Source organism: Pseudochaenichthys georgianus, chromosome 16 (assembly GCF_902827115.2).
Source record: "Pseudochaenichthys georgianus chromosome 16, fPseGeo1.2, whole genome shotgun sequence".
Taxonomy (NCBI): Eukaryota; Metazoa; Chordata; class Actinopteri; order Perciformes; family Channichthyidae; genus Pseudochaenichthys; species Pseudochaenichthys georgianus.
The window spans coordinates 46,269,369-46,287,991 of record NC_047518.2 but is presented as its reverse complement, the minus strand read 5'-3'; the positions used below and the strand labels follow the sequence as shown (position 1 = coordinate 46,287,991).

Genomic DNA, 18,623 nt, shown 5'->3' with positions numbered 1-18,623 from the left:
TAACCGTGTTTGTACAATGATTAAAACTATTACAGTAAAAAGAGTTCATGCTGTTAATGAGAAGTTTCATATGTTCATGGTGACCGGGATGAACTGCAGAGAGACATGATGAGGTTTCCCCGCTTCATATGTTCATGGTGACCTGGATGAACTGCAGAGAGAGACATCTTTAATATTTGATACAACATTCACAGGAAACAGGAGGAAAAATACTTCATTCATCCCTCGGGGGAAACTAAATTTTGTATCAGTCGTTTCATTTTGGAATAGTATAGAATCAAAAATAATAGAATAGAATAAAATAAAATAAAACAAAGTAAAATAAAACAAAAATAAATTAAATGTCATTATATGACAAAAAAATAAATAATGAATATAAACATTGAAAAGTTAAAGTAAAATTGACAAAGAAAACATTTAATAAGATACATAAAATAATAACAAATGGTTATCATACCTCGTCAAACTGAAACTCGGCTCTGCCCGTTCGGGTTGTGTCTCTCCTCTGGAAATGATCTGAAAACACATTAAAGCACATTTTAATGAACTTCCTCATTGCTCTCTCTGTTGACGATGAGCGTCGCGTCTCCACGCCCAGATAGAGGCCGTCTCAGGGAAGACAACTGCGGAGAAACGCTGCACTCCAAAAAATGAGATTCATCAAAAATGTTTTTGCTGAATTTTTTGTTTTTCTACTTTTCCACATCTCTTTATTTATTGTCAACAAGCAAATTAACAGATGATACCAAATTAACTGATTTATCAACTAAAGAAAAAAAGTATAATAAACGAGGCACTATTACGCTTTTTGGGGTTTGGCGCTTTTCTTGTCTTTTGCGGCCACTTATGGCGCATTTCCACTACACGGCCTCGCTCTGTATGGCTAGGCCTCGTTAGGACAGGCTCACTTTATGGCGCATTTCCATTACAGTTTAGGAACTGGGGCAGTATCTATAGTAACGCAGTGTAGGCGGAGCCGTGACGTCATCTTCAATGAGAACCACAGAAAACCAACATCAGCCGTTAGCTGTTAGCACTCAGAGCTCACAGCTCTTCGTATCTGTTCAGAAACTAGACAAAAGTATAAACCACAGACTGCCTGTGTCATGGAGAATACAGTCGCTGGTTTATTTATGCCTGTCGGCCGTTGTTGTGAGTATGGACGGTCGGAGCGTATACTGCGTTAGCTTAGCCGATCTCCATTCAGAAAACACGCATTTTAAAAAGGTGTTTCGCCTGCCGTCTGTCTGCCGACTCAAAGCATTAATTCATGGTTTTTACTAACCGGTATCAGTATGTTGTTACTTCGGCATCATTTTGAAACGTGTATTACAATTAAATCACGGTCAAATATGTTCATCTTGTTGTAGTTGTAGCCCCTTGCCAGCGATTCTCTCTAGTTTAGCATACTCAGCCCGACTCAGCCTGGTTGATGGCCCGGAAGGAACCTCGATTTTATGCGGCCAGAAAAACTGTGAAATATATACAATACCATACAATTAATGTATTATTTAGGCAACAGGACAGGACTCTTTAAAGTAGAGACACTACATCCTGATATACACCAGAACATCAGCAGGAGAGGACTCTTTAAAGTAGAGACATTACATACTGATATACACCAGAACATCAGCAGGAGAGGACTCTTTAAAGTAGAGACACTACACACTGATATACACCTGAACATCAGCAGGAGAGGACTCTTTAAAGTAGAGACACTACATCCTGATATACACCTGAACATCAGCAGGAGAGGACTCTTTAAAGTAGAGACACTACATACTGATATACACCAGAACATCAGCAGGAGAGGACTCTTTAAAGTAGAGACACTACACACTGATATACACCTGAGCATCAGCAGGAGAGGACTCTTTAAAGTAGAGACACTACATACTGATATACCTGAACATCAGCAGGAGAGGACTCTTTAAAGTAGAGACACTACATACTGATATACACCTGAACATCAGCAGGAGAGGACTCTTTAAAGTAGAGACACTACATACTGATATACACCTGAACATCAGCAGGAGAGACTCTTTAAAGTAGAGACACTACACACTGATATACACCTGAACATCAGCAGGAGAGGACTCTTTAAAGTAGAGACACTATACTGATATACACCTGAACATCAGCAGGAGAGGACTCTTTAAAGTAGAGACACTACATACTGATATACACCTGAACATCAGCAGGAGAGGACTCTTTAAAGAAGAGACACTACACACTGATATGCACCTGAACATCAGCAGGAGAGGACTCTTTAAAGTAGAGACACTACATACTGATATACACCTGAACATCAGCAGGAGAGGACTCTTTAAAGTAGAGACACTACATACTGATATACACCTGAACATCAGCAGGAGAGGACTCTTTAAAGTAGAGACACTACATACTGATATACACCTGAACATCAGCAGGAGAGGACTCTTTAAAGTAGAGACACTACATACTGATATACACCTGAACATCAGCAGGAGAGGACTCTTTAAAGTAGAGACACTACATACTGATATACACCTGAACATCAGCAGGAGAGGACTCTTTAAAGTAGAGACACTACATACTGATATACACCTGAACATCAGCAGGAGAGGACTCTTTAAAGTAGAGACACTACATACTGATACCTGAACATCAGCAGGAGAGGACTCTTTAAAGTAGAGACACTACATACTGATACCTGAACATCAGCAGGAGAGGACTCTTTAAAGTAGAGACACTACATACTGATATACACCTGAACATCAGCAGGATAGGACTCTTTAAAGTAGAGACACTACATACTGATACCTGAACATCAGCAGGAGAGGACTCTTTAAAGTAGAGACACTACATACTGATATACACCTGAACATCAGCAGGAGAGGACTCTTTAAAGTAGAGACACTACATACTGATATACACCTGAACATCAGCAGGAGAGGACTCTTTAAAGTAGAGACACTATACTGATATACACCTGAACATCAGCAGGAGAGGACTCTTTAAAGTAGAGACACTACATACTGATATACACCTGAACATCAGCAGGAGAGGACTCTTTAAAGTAGAGACACTACATACTGATATACACCTGAACATCAGCAGGAGAGGACTCTTTAAAGTAGAGACACTACATACTGATATACACCTGAACATCAGCAGGAGAGGACTCTTTAAAGTAGAGACACTACATACTGATACCTGAACATCAGCAGGAGAGGACTCTTTAAAGTAGAGACACTGCATACTGATATACACCTGAACATCAGCAGGAGAGGACTCTTTAATGTAGAGACACTACATACTGATATACACCTGAACATCAGCAGGAGAGGACTCTTTAAAGTAGAGACACTATACTGATATACACCTGAACATCAGCAGGAGAGGACTCTTTAAAGTAGAGACACTACATACTGATATACCCTGAACATCAGCAGGAGAGGACTCTTTAAAGTAGAGACACTACATACTGATATACACCTGAACATCAGCAGGAGAGGACTCTTTAAAGTAGAGACACTACATACTGATATACACCTGAACCTCAGCAGGAGAGGACTCTTTAAAGTAGAGACACTACATACTGATACCTGAACATCAGCAGTAGAGGACTCTTTAAAGTAGAGACACTACATACTGATACCTGAACATCAGCAGGAGAGGACTCTTTAAAGTAGAGACACTATATACTGATATACACCTGAACATCAGCAGGAGAGGACTCTTTAAAGTAGAGACACTACATACTGATATACACCTGAACATCAGCAGGAGAGGACTCTTTAAAGTAGAGACACTACATACTGATATACACCTGAACATCAGCAGGAGAGGACTCTTTAAAGTAGAGACACTACATACTGATATACACCTGAACATCAGCAGGAGAGGACTCTTTAAAGTAGAGACACTACATACTGATACCTGAACATCAGCAGGAGAGGACTCTTTAAAGTAGAGACACTACATACTGATACCTGAACATCAGCAGGAGAGGACTCTTTAAAGTAGAGACACTGCATACTGATATACACCTGAACATCAGCAGGAGAGGACTCTTTAAAGTAGAGACACTACATACTGATATACACCTGAACATCAGCAGGAGAGGACTCTTTAAAGTAGAGACACTACATACTGATATACACCTGAACATCAGCAGGAGAGGACTCTTTAAAGTAGAGACACTACATACTGATATACACCTGAACATCAGCAGGAGAGGACTCTTTAAAGTAGAGACACTACATACTGATATACACCTGAACATCAGCAGGAGAGGACTCTTTAAAGTAGAGACACTACATACTGATATACACCTGAACATCAGCAGGAGAGGACTCTTTAAAGTAGAGACACTACATACTGATATACACCTGAACATCAGCAGGAGAGGACTCTTTAAAGTAGAGACACTACATACTGATATACACCTGAACATCAGCAGGAGAGGACTCTTTAAAGTAGAGACACTACATACTGATATACACCTGAACATCAGCAGGAGAGGACTCTTTAAAGTAGAGACACTACATACTGATATACACCTGAACATCAGCAGGAGAGGACTCTTTAAAGTAGAGACACTACATACTGATATACACCTGAACATCAGCAGGAGAGGACTCTTTAAAGTAGAGACACTACATACTGATATACACCTGAACATCAGCAGGAGAGGACTCTTTAAAGTAGAGACACTACATACTGATATACACCTGAACATCAGCAGGAGAGGACTCTTTAAAGTAGAGACACTACATACTGATATACACCTGAACATCAGCAGGAGAGGACTCTTTAAAGTAGAGACACTACATACTGATATACACCTGAACATCAGCAGGAGAGGACTCTTTAAAGTAGAGACACTACATACTGATATACACCTGAACATCAGCAGGAGAGGACTCTTTAAAGTAGAGACACTACATACTGATATACACCTGAACATCAGCAGGAGAGGACTCTTTAAAGTAGAGACACTACATACTGATATACACCTGAACATCAGCAGGAGAGGACTCTTTAAAGTAGAGACACTACATACTGATATACACCTGAACATCAGCAGGAGAGGACTCTTTAAAGTAGAGACACTACATACTGATATACACCTGAACATCAGCAGGAGAGGACTCTTTAAAGTAGAGACACTACATACTGATATACACCTGAACATCAGCAGGAGAGGACTCTTTAAAGTAGAGACACTACATACTGATATACACCTGAACATCAGCAGGAGAGGACTCTTTAAAGTAGAGACACTACATACTGATATACACCTGAACATCAGCAGGAGAGGACTCTTTAAAGTAGAGACACTACATACTGATATACACCTGAACATCAGCAGGAGAGGACTCTTTAAAGTAGAGACACTACATACTGATATACACCTGAACATCAGCAGGAGAGGACTCTTTAAAGTAGAGACACTACATACTGATATACACCTGAACATCAGCAGGAGAGGACTCTTTAAAGTAGAGACACTACATACTGATATACACCTGAACATCAGCAGGAGAGGACTCTTTAAAGTAGAGACACTACATACTGATATACACCTGAACATCAGCAGGAGAGGACTCTTTAAAGTAGAGACACTACATACTGATATACACCTGAACATCAGCAGGAGAGGACTCTTTAAAGTAGAGACACTACATACTGATATACACCTGAACATCAGCAGGAGAGGACTCTTTAAAGTAGAGACACTACATACTGATATACACCTGAACATCAGCAGGAGAGGACTCTTTAAAGTAGAGACACTACATACTGATATACACCTGAACATCAGCAGGAGAGGACTCTTTAAAGTAGAGACACTACATACTGATATACACCTGAACATCAGCAGGAGAGGACTCTTTAAAGTAGAGACACTACATACTGATATACACCTGAACATCAGCAGGAGAGGACTCTTTAAAGTAGAGACACTACATACTGATATACACCTGAACATCAGCAGGAGAGGACTCTTTAAAGTAGAGACACTACATACTGATATACACCTGAACATCAGCAGGAGAGGACTCTTTAAAGTAGAGACACTACATACTGATATACACCTGAACATCAGCAGGAGAGGACTCTTTAAAGTAGAGACACTGCATACTGATATACACCTGAACATCAGCAGGAGAGGACTCTTTAAAGTAGAGACACTACATACTGATATACACCTGAACATCAGCAGGAGAGGACTCTTTAAAGTAGAGACACTACATACTGATATACACCTGAACATCAGCAGGAGAGGACTCTTTAAAGTAGAGACACTACATACTGATATACACCTGAACATCAGCAGGAGAGGACTCTTTAAAGTAGAGACACTACATACTGATATACACCTGAACATCAGCAGGAGAGGACTCTTTAAAGTAGAGACACTACATACAAGTAATTGATCATTTAGGCTCCAGAACCGCAGACCCTCTGATTGGTGGACGCTCAGTAGTAATGTTGTATTTTATTTAAAAGCCTCAGACTCACCGGTCAGCGCGCGGAGTTTGATGCAGCAGCTCATGAAGTCGTCGAACCCGATTCTTCTCTGCACGCTGTAGCGGTTCATGATGATGCTAATCGCCTGAGGGCTCAGATTATAACCTGCACGGGAACATCATAGAGGACATTCATCATCATCATCATCATCATCATCATCATCATCATCATCATCATCATCATCATCATCATCATCATCATCATCATCATCATATTCATTTCAACCTAATACAAATTCACTTTAACATAAAAAATAATTTGTTTGCACATTTCCGCACAATGCAAAAAGGTCCCCTATCATTCTGTTGTTCATCAACATATCACAGGTCTCAGATATATACAGAGCCTGTCTCTGATTGGCTGAAACACCAAACAGGTCATTGCAGCATTACCCATAATCCCCTCTGTTTCAGCCCTGTTTCCAAAGTGCTGATTCTCTGTCTGTTACTTTAGATGAAAACAAGGAGCCCCTCCCCCACGCCCCTCTGAGAGATATTTGGTTACAAAGACTCAATGGAGCTCTAGGGAGTCAGGGGGGGGGGGGGGTTACCTTGGTTGCTGATTGGCTAATGGTTACACAAGACAACACATCGTTATGACATCATCAAGTGGCCAAAATCTGATCAACTCATTTTCAGACAGGTTTTTATAGAAATGGATCAAAAAGAGAGAGAATCTTTGTTCCTGAAACTTTCAGAGTCTCTTTCCACAGAGGGGACACATGTTGATGTAGAAGAGACATGAAGAAGAGGGGACACATGTTGATGTAGAAGAGACATGAGAAGAGGGGACACGTGTTGATGTAGAAGAGACAGAAGAAGAGGGGACACATGTTGATGTAGAAGAGACATGAAGAAGAGGGGACACGTGTTGATGTAGAAGAGACATGAAGAAGAGGGGACACGTGTTGATGTAGAAGAGACATGAAGAAGAGGGGACACATGTTGATGTAGAAGAGACATGAAGAAGAGGGGACACATGTTGATGTAGAAGAGACATTAAGAAGAGGGGACACATGTTGATGTAGAAGAGACATGAAGAAGAGGGGACACATGTTGATTTAGAAGAGACATGAAGAAGAGGGGACACATGTTGATTTAGAAGAGACGTATGCAGCATTATACACCAGAGCAAATTCCTTTAACCAATCATTCTGATTCTGATCCGCAGTGGCGAGCCGTGACTTTTATACCTAGGCCCTCTGACCCCCCTTCCCTCGAAAAAAAAGAAGAGTTATTACGTCACAGCGCATACTTCTTGAATATCAAAACAGCGGCCCGGGGTGCAAAACGCATCAATGACAGCGACCCTCTACCACACAAAACAACATCATTTATATAAACACCTATCATGACAGGGCACCCACAGCCAAGTAACAATTACAAATGAATTAAGTCGGCACGGCGGCCCGCATTGAAAATGACTTAGGCCTACCTTTGATGATCAAATCACTGAAACACAAAGTCCATCCTCCTGTCCTTTTGGATGAAGCACTTGCGGGTCATTCAGCTGATCCTTTGCCACTCCAGTTTATCATTGTAACTCAATCTTGAAAATGACTCTGTTAATAATTTTGCAAACGATGTCATCATTATCACTGAAGTGAGCCATCATGAACGAACTTATGCTAATCATAAATCTATCGATCATAAATCTATCTATTAGATTTATGATTCAAAATTAATAACAGTAGGGTAGACTTATGGATATTATCCGGCTGAACAAAACGTGCATTTATCTAACAGGTTCGTTTTCCACAGACCTTATTTCAAGCTATCTTCCAAAATCCTATGGAGAAAACCCACTGCTTTCTGTCGAGGGAATCCGAGCGCGGCTTACTTCCGGGTGTTAGGACGCGTCACTGCACCCCTTGCATAGACCTCACAGCGGGCGGAACTTGTCATAAAGTCCGCGAAAATAAAGCCCGCCCATTTAGAGGGAAGATATGATTGGTCAATTGTACTGTCATTTGACATTACTCTCTCGTTGAGTTAATATAGCTGGCCCTCTGTGAATGTAGAGAGGGACCAACAAGCTCTCCCGTCTTCACGGTCGCAGAGACGGCATGTAACCCTTCACATTCTAACAGAAACTGAACAGGCAGATTCGAAGGATTTATTTATTTGGAAATGTTATTTTAAATACAATTAAATCGAGTTATGTTGGTAAAACTAATGAAAAAGTAGGGTAAAAATAATATATATAATTTTTTTTTAATGTTTTCAAATATTATTTTTTAGAATATCTTAGGCCCTCACAGAGGGCCTAGAGGGCCCTGACGGCTCGCCACTGCTGATCCGAGACACTGTAAGCACAGACGTGTCTCTGTACCAGAGTTCCCGTTAGCCGGTAATTACCGGACTACGACCGGTAAAATATGCTGAAGACAGGCAAATCTAAATCTCTCCGGTCAAAGTGTCCGTCCAAAATAATTTCCGTTTAGCGCAATACCACATCAGTTGCGCAATTTGCGCCACTTATGTGACAGACAAGAATAGTCAACTCTAATGTCTAACATGTAATGTGGAGAAAGAGATGTCCTGGATGGGTTGATTGTGCGTTGATCTGTTGGTAATGCCTCTGGGTTCCGGTGGGCATGTAAACAAATGCATAATGCTGCGCTATACTTTGTGGCCTCATCCAGTTGCATAGCGATACTTATTGTTTAGGTGTCTTTTAATAAGCAGGTAGTCCTATCATTAGCTAGAACTAGCTGCATCTGATCGATATGGACATAAACGCGAGTCTAATCTGGCGGGAGAGAGAGATCAGCTGCTGCTGACGAGTCGACACGCAGCTCTGATCACCTGCAGCGGTGAGCGGACAAAACACACACTTCAGGTTAGAATATCACACGTAGCTATTTTAATCACCTCTCAAACTACCGTAACTAGTTATAGATATGTTTAGTGTTACTGTCGGGTCACTCATTACTGATCCGCGAGCTGCATGAGACTGACGGGCTGTCAGGAGAGGGAGAGCGCTCCGTTTATTATATAAATTACTGAACACTTTTGAATAATGTGGTTAATCTGCTATTATTAGTTTGTTTAATATCGAATCATCAATTTGTTTTAAAGCTCAATACATAACAAAGAAGACCTTTGACCGGCACTTTTCTCATTTTGTCCGGAAGATTTAAACTTTAACGGACATGTTGACCGGAGAAAACATATTCTAACGGGAACTCTGCTCTGTACGTGTGGGTTTCTGAATCTTGATTATCCCACCAACCCTTGGACCGATCTGCTTCCTGTTTAGTGTGGGTGTTGCTAAGGACAACGGGCAGGTTAATGCCAAACGTGAAGTTATTCGGATCAGAGGTTCTTTGGGGAAACTAAGAAAACTCAGTCTGCCTGGCCGGGCTTTGGTTAGCGCCTGTGTTACGCTGTGAATGTGCAAATCAACATACAATAAGGAAACAGCTACGTTTGCAGCATTTCTGGCTTATTTCGTTAATCGTTACACATTTCCTGATCCTGGCCGTTCAAAAACGTTTTGCAAGCTAATTAAAAGATCTGATATATCTAAATATCAAAAGTTCACTTGTTCTATCGGCAGGGACACTCATTACAAGTGGAAACATATTGTTGTTATTTTTCTTTAACTTGATTTTGGAGCAGCATTCCTTCCAGTGTCTGTCAGGCAGAGGTGTACAAATACTTTGTTACTGTACTTAAGTACATTCTTCTGGTATCAGTACTTTACTCCACTACATATTTTTCTGACGACTTTTTACTTTGAATTCTTACATGTTGAACCCAAATACCTGTACTTTCTACTTCTTACATGTTGAACTCAAATACCTGTACTTTCTACTTCTTACATGTTGAACACAAATACCTGTACTTTCTACTTCTTACATGTTGAACTCAAATACCTGTACTTTCTTACATGTTGAACTCAAATACCTGTACTTTCTACTTCTCTCATGTTGAACTCAAATACCTGTACTTTCTACTTCTCTCATGTTGAACTCAAATACCTGTACTTTCTACTTCTCTCATGTTGAACTCAAATACCTGTACTTTCTACTTCTCTCATGTTGAACTCAAATACCTGTACTTTCTACTTCTCTCATGTTGAACTCAAATACCTTTACTTTCTACTTCTCTCATGTTGAACTCAAATACCTGTACTTTCTACTTCTCTCATGTTGAACTCAAATACCTGTACTTTCTACTTCTCTCATGTTGAACTCAAATACCTGTACTTTCTACTTCTTACATTTTGAACTCAAATACCTGTACTTTCTACTTCTTACATGTTGAACTCAAATACCTGTACTTTCTACTTCTTACATGTTGAACTCAAATACCTGTACTTTCTACTTCTTACATGTTGAACTCAAATACCTGTACTTTCTACTTCTTACATGTTGAACTCAAATACCTGTACTTTCTACTTCTCACATGTTGAACTCAAATACCTGTACTTTCTACTTCTTACATGTTGAACCCAAATACCTGTACTTTCTACTTCTTACATGTTGAACTCAAATACCTGTACTTTCTACTTCTCTCATGTTGAACTCAAATACCTGTACTTTCTACTTCTCTCATGTTGAACTCAAATACCTGTACTTTCTACTTCTCTCATGTTGAACTCAAATACCTGTACTTTCTACTTCTCTCATGTTGAACACAAATACCTGTACTTTCTACTTCTTACATGTTGAACTCAAATACCTGTACTTTCTACTTCTCTCATGTTGAACTCAAATACCTGTACTTTCTACTTCTCTCATGTTGAACTCAAATACCTGTACTTTCTACTTCTTACATTTTGAACTCAAATACCTGTACTTTCTACTTCTTACATGTTGAACTCAAATACCTGTACTTTCTACTTCTTACATGTTGAACTCAAATACCTGTACTTTCTACTTCTTACATGTTGAACTCAAATACCTGTACTTTCTACTTCTTACATGTTGAACTCAAATACCTGTACTTTCTACTTCTCACATGTTGAACTCAAATACATGTACTTTCTACTTCTTACATGTTGAACCCAAATACCTGTACTTTCTACTTCTCTCATGTTGAACTCAAATACCTGTACTTTCTACTTCTTACATGTTGAACCCAAATACCTGTACTTTCTACTTCTCTCACGTTGAACTCAAATACCTGTACTTTCTACTTCTCTCATGTTGAACTCAAATACCTGTACTTTCTACTTCTCTCATGTTGAACTCAAATACCTGTACTTTCTACTTCTCTCATTTCCCAAACAGCTGGTTCCTTTAGTCTGAATGTGTGTTTTGTGGTGTGGTCATTATTCTTCAGAGTCACTGCGTGCCTATTGGTTGGAACACGATCCGTGTATCCATCACTTCCTGGTCTTCTCTAAAGAAGAGGGACCAATGGAAACGTTGTCATGTTGCCGTTGTTCAGCATGGAAACATTCATTAGCTAACAATGACATTATTGTTCTATTAATATAAATGGAGGTCAGGTACTCTTTAAAGCAGCTGCTAGCTATGGGTACTTTTTACTGAAGTACACTTCAAAGGCTTTTTACTTTCACTTGAGTAAAGAAGTTTAGTCAGTACTTCTACTTTCACTAGAGTATTTTTAAACACGAGTATCTGTACTTCTACTTGAGTAAGGGTGTGTGTACTTCTACTTGAGTAAGGGTGTGTGTAGGGGGGTGTGTGAGTACCCATGGCGCTGAAGGCCTGCTGCAGCTCGTGTCCCTCCACCGTCCCGCTGCGGTCGCGGTCGTATGAGGCGAACGTGTTCTTCCAGCCGTTCACCGACTGCCACAGCTCCTTGAACTCAGAAAAGCCCATACTGTTGGACATGTCCCTCTGAGGAGACTGTCAAGGACACATCACGTACTCTTACTGGTGGGTTTTTTACCATGCACTTTACTCAAAAAGATCGCTTTATCATCAGGACAAACGTCTGGAACCAGAAGATACATCACTGCGTGGCCACAGTACGACTCAATAACAGATAATGCACGATATATACACTCAGCTCCCGAGTCAACTATTACAGGTCGTCTAGTATTTCTGTTTTCACAGGTGGGGGGATATGCAAGACGTGCACCAAATACTGGATCAAAAACGAGGTAATGGGGACGTGTATAGTCAGTTAAACTTAGAAGTAGATTTATACATTTTGTATATGTCTTTGTATACATGTATGTATGTATGTATGTATGTATGTATGTAGGTACGTGTATGTATGTGCATGTGAACATGGGTATACATATGAGTATATGGGTACAAGTATTACTATTCTTTATTCCCTTATCTATACATTTTCTTTTAATATTATCTTCTATATTACTTTACTTTTACCTATACAGGTATCTATCTTATTTATTTAGTTAGTTATTTATTTTACTAGCTAGGACCGGGAGGGAGGGAAAGGGGAAAAATAAATAAAAATATTGACTGTATAAATGTAAACTCATTGTGCCTGACTCAATAAAAAAAAGTATAAAAAAAACAAAAACTTAGAAGTAGATTTATTCCCATTATGCATGCACTGCATTGTGGGATAACGCTCTCCATTTGCTCAGAAATAAAGCACGTAATATGCAGATTCACACACGTGAGAGGTATCAAAGCTTGCATATGAAACACTGGAGACATCAACAGTGAGCCAGATGTCTTTCAATCGTGCAACTCTCCTCCATGAAAGAGGCTAGCAGCTCCGAAAGTCCAAATGTAATTATTGAATGGACACCTTTTCAGGGCTTCAACGCATACTGTGGCAAACATGGTGTGGATTTGTAGGAAGTGTGATAAATATAATCTGTAAATGTCTCTTTGAGTACCATGAAAATCACTCTTAGTAATCAAGTCATATTATTATTATTATTATTATAAAATATCGCATTACTTTGTTTTTTTTCCACAGTGTGTTAAATCGATTGCTGTCGGATGTAAAGATGTATTTTAATGAATATACAAATGATTTGAAAAGACATTCCTGACTAGCTTTTATGTTGTCCCTTTACTTGTGAAGCGTGAACAGCTAGATCAAATAACCACAAGTGTTTTTAAGTTTATTTCCGCTGTGAGTCTCAGTTTCCTGTTGAGGTGAGGAGGGGGGGGGGGGGGGGGGGGGGGTCTTCATGATACAGATCAAATATTGTAGACAGAAGCTTCCAGCCTGCAGCATTTTGTGTTTGGCTCTTTGCTGTTTCTAACATAACAATGCAAAAAGACCAAGCCAGTTTTCCCACACCAACATTTTAAAACCCAAGCCCCCAAGTGCGCCGGACTCTGAGGAAAATATTCGTTGTGTCCCAACGGCGGTACTACAACCTCCATATCAGTCCGGGACGTCACTTGGCCCAGAAAGACTTTCCCCATTGACTAACATGGAGAAAGAGACGTCTGTAAATCAGAGGGTACTTTTTTTAAACTAAATAAACTACTATAGAGTGGGAGCTCGGGGGCGGGGCTTAAGGGGCGCATGCTCTGTGAGCGCACATACGGGCACTTCTGCTCTGACAGCCAGGCATGATGGGTAATCTGTGACGTTTCGCTCTCTCAAAAGTTGGGCCATTTTGTCCTCATGCGCCGACAGAGAGGCGAAGAAGCCCCTCCCCTTCCTCCATGGGACCTTATTTAGGAAACAGTCTGTATTGAAGTCAATGGAGAGAGAAAGATTATCTTTCCATCACGTTTGAATTGTGCCACGAATTACACACATGATGTTTGTCAATTTAAAAGATAATTTTGCAAGTAATTGTTTTTTAAATGTGTTGTAAAACTGAAGTAACACTTGTTGGTATGAAACCGCTCAATGAACTACATCTCCCGTCTCGCACCACACACCCAGACGGCCGTCACGTTGAACATTTCACTTCTTTCTTTCAGAACGAGGCGGAAAGTATTCAAAGAGGTGAAAATCACTACTAGTCTGGGCGTGTTGAGAGCTGCGCGTACACACAGGGGAGTTAGTCGGTTCCGTGAGAGCCAGCATGCGGGACCGGCTACAAGGTTTCAGTGAGTAACACGAGTGTCATGTGTAACGTTAATGACATCACTTACTCTGGGATTTGTAGTCTTTCTAGTTGCGTATTTTTCATAGCCTTATATTTCAACAGTTTTACAACAACCCTGTTGTTCAAATGTTACACTGAGCATGCGAGCGCAACACCAGATCAATCAAAGCAGCTCAATGGAAGTAAACCAAATGCATGCTGGGCTTTTTGCTATTGAGGGAAAGTGTGTGGTGTGAGAAAGGCCAGCTACGGCTGTGAAGTATCCGTAGATTGGATCCTGCTGCAGAGACGAGGACACAGAGAGAACAAAGTGTGGGGATCAGGAAGCTAGGGCTGCGCGACTATGGCAACAATCATAATTACGATTATTTTGGTCAATAATTGACATCACGATTATTAAATACGATTATTCGTTGACTTTGAAAACATCCATTTATTGATCTTTAAAACAAATAATAATTCGAACAGTATCTTTTCAACTGTTGATTACACTGAACGTAGAATTCAACTGAAAAACAATACAAAAATAAATGATACATTTAAATAAATATCAAAATAATAAATATCAATAAACAAGATCAACAAATATTTCGGAGCGCACTTCCACTAAACATATATAAATATGATAAATAAAAATCAATTAGATCAAATATGTCACAACCACGCAAAGCTAAATAATTGGTTTTCGATTTTGTTGTTTTCGTAATTGTGGCTAAAATCATAATTGCGATTAAAATACGATTACTTGCACATCCCTACAGGAAGCACTTCTTTGGTTTCTTATCATCTCATTGGCTCTGAAGTGGACACCCTGAAGGCACATCATAGCACACAGACCTCCATGTTTCTCTCTTTTTAAGCTGAATAACATCTTTGAAAAGCGTCTTGAATCCGCTGGAACAAGCATCCTCACACAGAGGAATAAACGGGGCAGTTTTTCTTTCAAAATAATCTGAAAATGTCAAAGAAATGTCTGAAAATGACATGAATTGTTTCTGGATGTCCGTGAACAGCATATTGGGGAATACGTTATGTCCAAAAGGAATGTGTATACTTGTACAGTTTGGTATTAGTGCTTTTACTGAAGAAAGGGATCGTGTTCCACTGGGGGTAACGAGAAGCTTTTCGAGGCTCACAATGCCTCAAAGAAAGAGTGTTTGAACATCTGACTGTTGAATAAAGCGACTTTAAATGAGGAAAAGACGTGCAGGAAGTTCGTCGTTCTTCTGTAATCATGATTTTAAATATTTCCCGTTGACTCATTTGTCAGTTTGTGCAGCCTTTGAGGCATTTACCTTTTTTAAAACATATTAAATGGCTTCATATTTACTGCTTATCCTTTGAATGATGTTAATAATCTCGAGGTTTAGACTTAGTAAAACTTAGACTTCAGTAAAAGTAAATTTAGAAGTACTCATATCTTGAGTAAAATTAGAAGTACTCAGATCTTGTACTTGAGTAAAAGTAGAAGTACTCAGATCTTGTACTTGAGTAAAAGTAGAAGTACTCAGATCTTGTACTTGAGTAAAAGTAGAAGTACTCAGATCTTGTACTTGAGTAAAAGTAGAAGTACTCAGATCTTGTACTTGAGTAAAAGTAGAAGTACTCAGATCTTGTACTTGAGTAAAAGTAAAATAAAGCAATACATATTAATTTTAATAATAGGAATTTTGTTTTTGATTGCATGACTTTTAGTGATAAAGGAGACATTTTTTAAATATGGAAGCAATTAAAGAGCACTTAATGTAGTATTTTAATATCCTTAGTATATATAAAATAATAATAATATAAATGTAAACGAGTATTTCTTCCACCATTGCTAAAATGTGGAAGCAATTAGAAAAAAAACGCCTTTTATTTTAAGTGTAGCCTACTCAACAGCATATTCTATATACAAGTGCATATATATATATATATGCACTTGTATATAGAATACATACATACATACATACATACATACCTGGCCCAATCCCAAACCACTCCCTCGACCCTACCCCTCCGTGACGGAGTGAACTCCGTCTGTAGCCACACTCGCAGCTCAATGAGGCTCCTCCCGTCAGATGGAGGGAGTAAATACAGCAGCAAGCTTTGGGACGGCCTCCCCTCTCTCCGGGGGAAACAGGAAATGCTGTAACTGTATGTAACGACGGTTTCAAATCAGCTTCTCTTAGACAAAACATGTAAATGAATAACTCAAATAAAACTCCAAACATCTTTCATTGTGTTTCAAATCTCTTTTAGTTTTAAACCTGATGTTTATAAGCTTCTTAGTTTTTGCAACAGTCTGTAAATATACACAACTTTATAATAAAATGCACACATTTACCTTTTTCTAGACTAAACACAGGTTTGATCCTAAGTTAAAAACATATGAGGTTATCATGAGGTCGTTAACATCGCAGTTTATCAGTGGATGTTTGCTGGAACTACTTGTTAACAGCGTGTTTCCTGACGGACACACACAGCGTGACTCCGGTCAGGTAGAGACCGGTCTCAAGTCAGCACCGCTGCAGACTCGCTGTGTGAGGGCTTGATAGCCCACTCCCCCTCCACACTCGTTGGTTTGGAACAGCCCTCAATATGGCGGACCCTCCGCGTGAACGCGCAAACGTAGGGGTAGGGTGTAGGGGTAGGGTGTAGGGGTAGGGTGTAGGGTGTGTAGGGGGTGGTTTGGGAATGGGCCTAAATGTCCTCACCGCTGGAAGCCGATTGGCTGTGGATGACCATGTGACCTCTGGACGACCAATCAGAGCACAGTGCTGGCTCCAAAAGCGTTTTACAACAATGAAAACACTGATCAGCAGTATGCAGACACAGCAGGCTATTCAGATACTTTAGTTCAATACAAGTACTATGGCCACATTGGACTTTGATTAAAGGAGATGTTAGATCTGTAAAGTATGTGTTGACAGTTCTGCTGTGTAAGTGGCCGTGTCATACCTGACCTTTGCTTCACCTACCTCGGTGCATTCACACCTAATAGTCTCTGGTGCGCACCAGACCACAGTGTGTTACATTGTTTCATTCTTCAGAAGGTTCGGTTTGCGTTCACACGGCAAAACTCAAACGGACTATAAACTTTAAACACAAGTAATGTGCACGGAAATGCTGTTCAACCATTGGTCAGACATTAAGGGGGTAAAAACGCAAATCCCGGCAATTTCTACCGGAGCCTCCGCCATGGAGCATCGGCACTTTGGGCAGGTTATTCTCATGCTGCTGTTAATCTGGAGATCAACACACATATGATTATATGACCAAGACCCAAAGCCAGCAAGGCATCTACCCAACTGACCCTGCGTGGTTTCTTTTGGCACATCATAGGATGTTTTAAGGTAAATGTGTATCAACTCACTTGGATGCACAGCTTGATCCTGCTTTGCATCCTTGCACCTCGTTAGTGCCTTCTTTTGTAGCAGGTTCAATTGGTTTTGCTTTCTCTCTACAATAATGTACTTGTCTGTTTTAACAGCTACATGTAGACGATAGACGAGATGCCATCATCCGCTGCTTGATGAGTTCCTTGGAGAGTCTACAGAGGAAGACTACCAGGTACATGTTCTGATGATTGTTGGACATGGATATCTCTACAGGTTAGTGACTCATGCCAGTATGTGGAAAAGGCATGTCCTTTTAATTAAGTTTAACATTTAGATAAAATAAATTGGTATTTAATATATTTAAAATAAAAGCAAACATTTTACTTTATTCCATTCATTCTTTTTTTCATTCTTTCTCTAATGATCTTTTTTTACATTCTGATTCATAATTTGGTTTTCAGTAGAATTGAAGATTTGAGCCTGTTTACTCAGGATGTTTCTTCCACACTTGCCCCTGCTAACATCTCAGTAAATGAGCTAGTAGATCATTTTAATTCAAAAATTAAAAATGTTATAGATGCCATTGCTCCAACTAGGGTAAAGGAAGTGACTGGGAAGAACATATCTCCATGGAGAAAGGCCATGACCGTGGGAACAGAAAAAAGAGAATGACTGGATGTGTCGGAACTTTCTCCAATTAAACAAAGATAAAACTGAGGTCATGGTTTTTGGAGCCAAGGCAGAACGTATAAAAGTTAGCGCTGAGCTTCAGTCTGCAATGTTCAAACCAACAGATAAAGCCAGAAATCT

At 39.8% G+C, this 18,623-nt stretch overlaps 1 protein-coding gene across 1 annotated transcript; it reads right to left on the bottom strand.

The window, feature by feature from the left end:
- Positions 1-54: 54 nt before the first annotated feature.
- On the bottom strand, positions 55-17,878 carry LOC117460737 (sorcin-like). Its single transcript, XM_071206095.1, has 6 exons — positions 17,849-17,878; positions 17,661-17,720; positions 12,187-12,343; positions 6,511-6,624; positions 458-516; positions 55-151 (listed from the first exon to the last, which is right to left on the bottom strand). Exons 1-6 carry the CDS (start codon positions 17,876-17,878, stop codon positions 125-127), a joined length of 447 nt encoding a protein of 148 aa, XP_071062196.1. The 3' UTR covers positions 55-124.
- Between the last annotated feature and the right edge of the window lie 745 nt (positions 17,879-18,623).

Bases quoted from the DNA above. Each gene is read 5' to 3' on its own strand.
- LOC117460737 (XM_071206095.1), bottom strand. From the start codon at position 17,878: ATGCAAAGCAGGATCAAGCTGTGCATCCAA. The intron at 12,344-17,660 runs GTAGAAATTGCC...TGTCCTTGACAG, and splicing joins GCTCCATGGCGGAGGCTCCG to TCTCCTCAGAGGGACATGTC. The intron at 6,625-12,186 runs GTACTCACACAC...GTTCCCGTGCAG, and splicing joins GCAGGCCTTCAGCGCCATGG to GTTATAATCTGAGCCCTCAG.